Source organism: Mesitornis unicolor, unplaced genomic scaffold (assembly GCF_000695765.1).
Source record: "Mesitornis unicolor isolate BGI_N332 unplaced genomic scaffold, ASM69576v1 scaffold3420, whole genome shotgun sequence".
NCBI lineage: Eukaryota > Metazoa > Chordata > Aves > Mesitornithiformes > Mesitornithidae > Mesitornis > Mesitornis unicolor.
In genome coordinates this window covers 87,630-94,898 of record NW_010160104.1, presented here as the reverse complement: position 1 = coordinate 94,898, position 7,269 = coordinate 87,630, and the positions used below count along the sequence as shown (strand labels likewise).

The window sequence follows — 7,269 nt, the reverse complement described above, 5'->3', positions numbered from 1 at the left end:
CAGCCTGGTATAACTGGAAATTGGAAGGTTATTTGCTAAACGCATTCAAGGAAGAACTTGTTCCTAAGGGTTTTCCAAGCTAACAGAGTATATATTAAATGACAACATCCATAAGAACACTGGAACCCTGTTTATGAGGTAGTTTGTTCATAAATCTGGATGTAAGAATTGTATCATTAGCATTTTTTGGAAAGAAGAGATGGAGGTACTGAGGTTTTCTACCTTTGGACCATCACCAGAGTAGAGGTACAAAGATTAAACTACTACAGCAGAGTTTATAGCACACATCTTGATCTACTAACAAGAAGAGAGTTAGGTAAGAGCAACCAAAGGAAAGATTCTTAAATTTGATCTGTAACTACCAAAAGAAACAGGTTCAGTTTTGATTTCAGTATGTTAGAAGAAAATTTTGTGCTACTAGTACCTTGGATTTTGTTGAGTTGGATCCCATGGTATTAGACTGGAGCAGTGGGGAAAAAAGACACCATTGCAGCTTTGATTCAGCCTGTGCTGTTGATTTCTCTGGTGTTTCCACTGCTTAATATACTTAAATTGTAAGACTTGTAGCTTGGATTAATTAATATTCAGGAATAAACAAGAATGAACATGGAATAAATGCATTTCCTTCAGTGGAAGCAATAATGTAAAGGTCTTAATTGTCAGTGTTCTTGGTAGTCATAGCTGTGCTCAGATACTTTTTTGATTTCAGTAGTAACAGATAAGAATTCTTTTATTAAGGTTTCGGAAGATCAGAGCTCCAAGTCCACTAACCTTGCTTCAGGAAGGATGACAACAGACGTCTCTAATAAAGCTGGTGCTGAAGAGGGAAAAGATGTCCTTCCCAAAAAGCCAGTTTTATCGGATGGAGTAGTACATAGTACTGAAAATGGAGTAAAGGAAGTGACCCAGGGACAAATTCCCAATGCTATGGACATACTGGAACAGGAGAACAAGAATGACAAGGAAATTAAAGAGCTCCCTAGGCCTGGTTCAGTTGAGCCTATGGATCTTGATGGATATTCCAATGACCCTGAAAAAATTGATTCTTTGTGTAAACGCAGCGAGCCAGACCGTCTTCAGCCTGGCAGGAACTCAAAGGAGAGAGCTCCAGAGAGCCGGACTCCAGAACTTTCCCTGGAAGAGCTGAGTATCAGCTCAAAACAGCAGCAGCAGGCAGGTAAAGGCATGGTTCAGGCAGTGCCTACAGAAGAACCTGTCCAGAGGTCAAGCAGGAAGAGGAAATTACTCGAGGATGTGGAGTCTGGGAAAACACTTCTACTCGATGCTTATCGGGTATGGCAGCAAGGTCAGAAAGTTATGGCCTATGACCTGGGTAAAATTGAGAAGATCATGTCTGAAACGTACATGCTGATTAAACAGGTAAAGTATTTTATCATTAATTTTAGGTTCTCTGTGTGACCTCTCAGACATTATAGAATAACAATAATTGCCAAACCAAGCAGTATAAAGTTGGGCCTGTATCTGTTTAAAAGTTGGGGAGATAAATAGCTCCCAAAGAACCACTCTCCTAAGACCACTACTGGGGGCGGGGGAAAGTAGGACTCTCCATGTTTTGGAGCTAAATTTCTGAAGTCAGTTAAGAGCTATAATACCAGTTATGTGGGCTTTGTTCATGCTGAACGTTAGTTTGAATTGAGAGTTGTGTGTCTTTGAATCTATACTCCTGAATAACTTGAGATCACTGTTCTGCTGTAAAGTGCTGCTTTTCCCCCTTAATCGCATCCTCTACATCCCCATTTCATCTGAATTTAATTAGATTTAAAGATGAGCTAAGTAATTACAACTTAATTAGTTGTGATTCTGTGTTCAGGTGGATGAAGAAGTAGCACTTGAACAGGCAGTCAAGTTTTGCCAGGTGCATATGGGAGCATCAGCACAGAAACAGGTAAGCTGTCCCTGACTGCTTGTAACGTGCTTTTGTTACCTAGTCTGTGCAATCGAATCTGTTTGCAGCAATTAGAAATATCTGCTTTCCTTGTACTGTTGTCTGAGATAAGTGGGGCCACATTAGTGTAGGGAGCTCATCCCCTTTGTTAGGATCACTGCTACTGCTTATGTCGGGCTTGAAGGACAGTTTGTGTGCCCAAAAGCTTTTGGGGAACCCCAAACAATCTCAGAATTGAAATATTTATGGCACACTACAGTTTTCTTACTGTCCACGTCATTCCTCAGCATTTCATGGATGGTAATTACTTCTCTCTGATCACTAAGGGCTAACAACCTCATCAGCTCCTCCCTTGCTAACATTGCACTCCACTCCAGAGGTACCAAATACCTTTTCTCTCAGCTTGCGTGGTTGAGAATCTGATTTTGACTCTATTACATTACTCAGTTTGTTTTAAGCTTGTGGTTTCTGGCTTTACCCAGCAAACAGTTACAGCTTTTAAAAGGATGGTTATTTACTAGTCCTTAAGGTGAAGTCAAAGCCAAGAAGAAAACTTGATGAGTGACATGTTTCAAGGTCATTCGTTTGGCCAGCAAACCGTCAGTTGAAGGTCCCAAAGTAGTTTCTAGCGCTGTGCTTTCCACAGTTTTTGTCACCAGCACACAATGAAGCGGTTACTCAGCAGTTTTTGAACGAAAACAAAAGTGAGTTTTGAAGAAAAATCTGTATTCCTCATTAATAGTCTTATGTTTTAATACTGCTCAGGGCTTTGTGCGTGTTTTATGCTATGAAAACGCATTCTGTGTTATCGATTGCTAGCTCTCAAAAAGCAATGAAAATAGTATTTGTCAAAAAATACTTGAAAAAAATCTGTTGGAGTGCAACTTAGAAACCTTCTGTTGTCTTTGAGTGTTTCACCAGTGGTGGTCTGTATCATAATTTAGTGTATAAAACAGGAAGCATCTCTAAGGTTTTCTGTACAAAAAAGGTAGATAACGATATTAATATCTAAGAAGTATTATGGATGCAGGGAGAGAATTGCCTGCTTCTCCATCACTTGATTCTTTCCCTTTGCGTGGGTGCTAATTTTAATAAAAATGGAAGGACAGTAAAAGCCTTTCAGACTTTCTCCTCATCCTTCAAATCTGGATGAGGCTTTTCTTCTGGAAAAGCCAAGCATCTCTTCTTGTAAAACCATAAACTTTTGAGGAGGTCCATCTCTGATGTTAGCAAGTCAAATATTGTCTTAATGTGAAATGGATTTGAATACCTCTCTGAACTATTTTTCAAAATAAATATATTTCTTAAATGTTCAGATAATTCTTCTAGTTTCTGAAGCAAATCTGGTATCTATCACCAGGACACTGCCTCTGTTCTTTAGATCTTTTCAATGTAACCTCAGATAATGCACACTGCCTGCTTCTCCCTTCAGTGTGTTAATGTACGTGACAGATGCTTCCCAGAACTGAAGCACTGCTGTGTTGGAGATGCTGGTTGATGGGCAGAAGAACTTACAAGGTGAATCTGCTGTGTTACATCAAGTTAAGAGGTCTTCCTTTTAGGTTTTTCTGCTTAGTGGAGCTGAAGAAAATTGAGACTGTAGGTCAGCTCCTGTGACAAGGTTTAGTGCTGTCTGCTCTGCAACTTCGGGAGAAGCAGATATTTCTGTGTCTTTTGTGAAAGGTGCCAGATTTTTTTGCTTGTTTCTATTTAAGATATATGCCTTCCAACGGAGCTTGAACCTTCTGTTTTCATGCACTGTTCTCTTGAATCTATGGGTACTTGTTCTCCTAATCTCTTGTTGGTGAATATTTCTTTACTGGTGACTGTTGCCTTGTCCAGGAGGGTAGAGGAGGTTCAGACCCTCAGGGCAGACCCTGTTATGTAGTGTTTGTTCCAGACAAGATTAGTGACACACTAAGTTTCTTCCTGAAATGGTGTGTTAGTTATCAGGAGGCATGCCGACCCATGTTTTCTCTGTGCTGTATAGAAAGTCTGGGTCTTCAGTGTCCATAAAGGTTCCCAGTTGTTAATACTGAGATTAAAAATATCTAGCAGAGTCTCTAGTTAAAGCTTGCATTCATTCCATCTCCTAGCAGAGAGGGGATGTAAGAGTAAAGGGAGTTTTTCTTTATTACATTTTCATGGAAGTATCCCTCTCCAGTTTGTGTCCCCCAGGAAGTCAGTAACATTTTTCCATTAAACTGTAGAAATGAACAGAAATAGCAAGAGAGGTATTTTAGCATAAGTGTTTCTTTGCTCATAGTGTGGTATTTAACAGATTTTTATTTTATTTTTTTTAACAAAGAAATCAGCATGTGAAGACTTTTTTAGCTTATCTTGGGGGGAAAAAAACAGGAGTCATCACAGTGATTTATGACTCCACAGAAGAAGCTTATTAGCAAATTCTTTCTATTGAAAGTAAGGTTACTGTTTGCTTTTTGGATTTAGTCACCTTTTCAAAGACTACTCAACAAACTCGCATGTATCAGCCAAGTTCCTTGCTGGGCTTTCTTGAAGATTCTGGGTATGCGGTTGCTGTGCCAACTCTTCCAGCAAAGTCAACAGTTACTCAGGCTTGTGGCAGAATTTCAGAATAGTGAAAAATCCGCATGCAAATTGATCTGGAAAGTAGATACAACAGGTGAGCTAGTATTTAACTGTGTCTGAAGTGACAAGATTTCCTGTGAAATCATTCGAAATAAACCATACCTCGTGACGTGATGTACTTTGAAGCTTGTAGCATTCCCTTTTAGGAAGAGGTCCCAGCTAATGAGATTACCACATACTTCAGTCTCATTTTTGTCTGTTTGTAGTAGGATCTTACGAGCCGTGTGAAGCTGCCCTACTGCTGGTGTAGCACTGTGAATTAGTGTGGAGACACAGGAATAGCCACTTTCGTAGACATCTGTCTCTTTTGGAATCCTGTTTTATTTAAAATTGGCAAGTATTTGCCTTCTGTAAACAAATGATGTCATGTGTAGAGCTGCTGCAGCCCAGAGAAGGGCTTTGTTACTGGATAGCTTGAGTAGCTTGACAGAGCCTGTGGTTCTTCAGTCCCTTATCCCAGGAAACTGACAGTCAACAAAAAAACCCAAAAACGTGAACACAAACCTCACCTTGGTAAGTCTTTCTCTGCTGGCTCTTGTGTTTTGCAGTTCCAGGCAGTATATCGTTTCTTTATGAAAACTTTCACTTGCTACTGAAATCAGGAATTATTTGAATTATGGTTTTTCAACTTTCTTCCAGATCAGTCAGAGTTTTCAACCTAAATATTGAACAGCTCCATTGAAATCTTTTTCTGTGCCTCTTCAGGTGTAAGCAGGAAACAATGCAGCAGTCAGTAAACGGGATTCGACAAAGCGGGTTATTATACTTTTGTGATGAGATCTAATCTTTCTAATTGCTTGGCAATGCTGTGACCCTTTCGCTTGATTTCAGAAATCCTCTGTAGTCCTGATGACTGATGCACTGTTAACATGTGCTGAACCAATGAGACTCCAGCATCATCTTCTGGAGCCCACGAAATACGTGGGGCAGTGGCTTAGAAAGGTTGGCTCCCAGGTTTGAAGAAGGCAGAAAAAGATGGTGGTGCAAAACCTTGCCACAGGGAGTTGCTGTGCTCCTGGAGAACATTGGATTTGAAGTATTCTCTATCTAAAAATGACACATCAGTGAAGAAGTTAATGTCGATACTCTGTCGTGAGCTCTTGCGTAGGGTGGTTACATGGCCTGCTCGTGCCAGGGACAGAGGGTTGTGTTTCAGAAAGTGGTCTGCTATACATGTGGCTGCTGTTCATGGTTCAGGTGTTGCTCAAAGTCTTTACAGGATGTGAAACAGTATGATTGTGCTTAGGCTGTAGTACCCTTAACAGAAAGGCGTACCTATGTGTACTCATACAGACTTGGATAAAGCGCTGTAGCAGTAGAGCTCTAATGTGGTGACGAACCTTACCAGTTAAACAAAATCACTTGAGCATCTTATCAATTATGCATCTTCTCAGACTTAATTGGATCCAACTCTTTCAGGAGTAATCGATGTTTTTTCCATAGCAAGCACAATTTTGCTTTACCAAATCCTGCTAATGGAGGCTTTGAGTTTTTAATGTCTAATGCAGAAGCAGCTGAAGACCTGAAACAGTCATTCAAAGAGGCTACCAAAGACTTGTGAGCTTGAAAGACCTGCTGGTAAATACAATATAAATTAATCCATGTATCTCACCATATTCAGGGGTGGAGGAGCTTTACGCTTCATTAATAATTGGTGCTGTGTTTGTATGTGTCTAGGTTCAGTGTTACTGTAATATGTATTTTCTGTTAAAGAGTAACAGTGAAGTAAAATCTGAGCTTGTAACACTGTCTAATGTGAAAGTGAAATGGGGAGGAAGACTGAAATGTATGCAGTTTTTTGGTTTTAATAAGGAGAGTCCTTTATGGTGTGTGGGAACAGAGTAGCATAAACAGATGTGATTACAGTAATTTATATAAAAATAGGTTCAGTGTAAGTTGCTGGGAGATTTCTTTCAGTATTCAATGATAATGATAATATTTTTAAAGTGATATATTCATTAACTTCAGCACACTTTGATTCCAAATGTAAAGAGGGGTGATGTAACATTCTAAAACACTGATGTTACTGCTGGTTTTTATCTGTCTTATCATATCCTCAGAGTTAAGAGGACAATATTATCTGATCGGTTTTCAGTTACAGAAGATTGCTGAGCAAACGCTTGGAAAATAAATACCATTTTATCTGTTGCAACTGTATAATCATCAGCCCTTCAGAGAATTTTGTTTTGCTGCTTGTTGCACTTTAACTGCTCTTGCAGAAGTCACTGAGTTGATCGTTTGACTAAACTAACGTATGCTGAGGATATCCAGAATTAAAATTTCTTCCAAAATATTCACATTTTCTAGTATTGCCTATTGACCCTTTAGCCTGGTGTACTGCTTTTGAAAGCAAGAGACTGAAGTTCCAGAAACTACTTACCTTTAGTTCAGACTATGGCAGCTTCCAAAGAAGGGTGTATGACCACCAGCAATGACCCATCAGGAGTGGGGTTGTGCCTCCAAAGACGTTTAATTGCTCATGCCGCTATTTAAATTCATGAAGTGAGTAGTCCTGCAACTGGAAAAGGTGGAGGAGCGGTTGCCCATCTCATCTGATGGGCTTTTTGTAACTGAGGGAAGAAAACAAACACTTCTGGTTGAACTTAAGGTTTGTGATGCTGTTGGAGGTTTCTGAATGCGTACGTTGTTGTTTGAAGTCATACCTCTAGAAGATACGATAGTGAGTCATAGCAGAAGAATGTGGCACAGGTAAACCAGCACTTTAAAGCCAGAACTGCTGCTAGAAGAAAGAA

The 7,269-nt window shown here is 39.8% G+C and overlaps 1 protein-coding gene across 1 annotated transcript in view; it reads left to right on the top strand.

The window, feature by feature from the left end:
* The first annotated feature begins 1,113 nt into the window (after window positions 1–1,113).
* Window positions 1,114–7,269, top strand: part of LOC104544013 (calcineurin-binding protein cabin-1-like) — a 30,125-nt gene continuing 23,969 nt past the window's right edge. Inside the window, exons 1-2 of the mRNA XM_010188751.1 lie at window positions 1,114–1,380; window positions 1,832–1,906. Of these exons, the coding sequence (XP_010187053.1) occupies window positions 1,186–1,380; window positions 1,832–1,906 (270 nt within the window). The 5' untranslated portion in view covers window positions 1,114–1,185. The remainder of the gene's footprint in view (window positions 1,381–1,831; window positions 1,907–7,269) is intronic.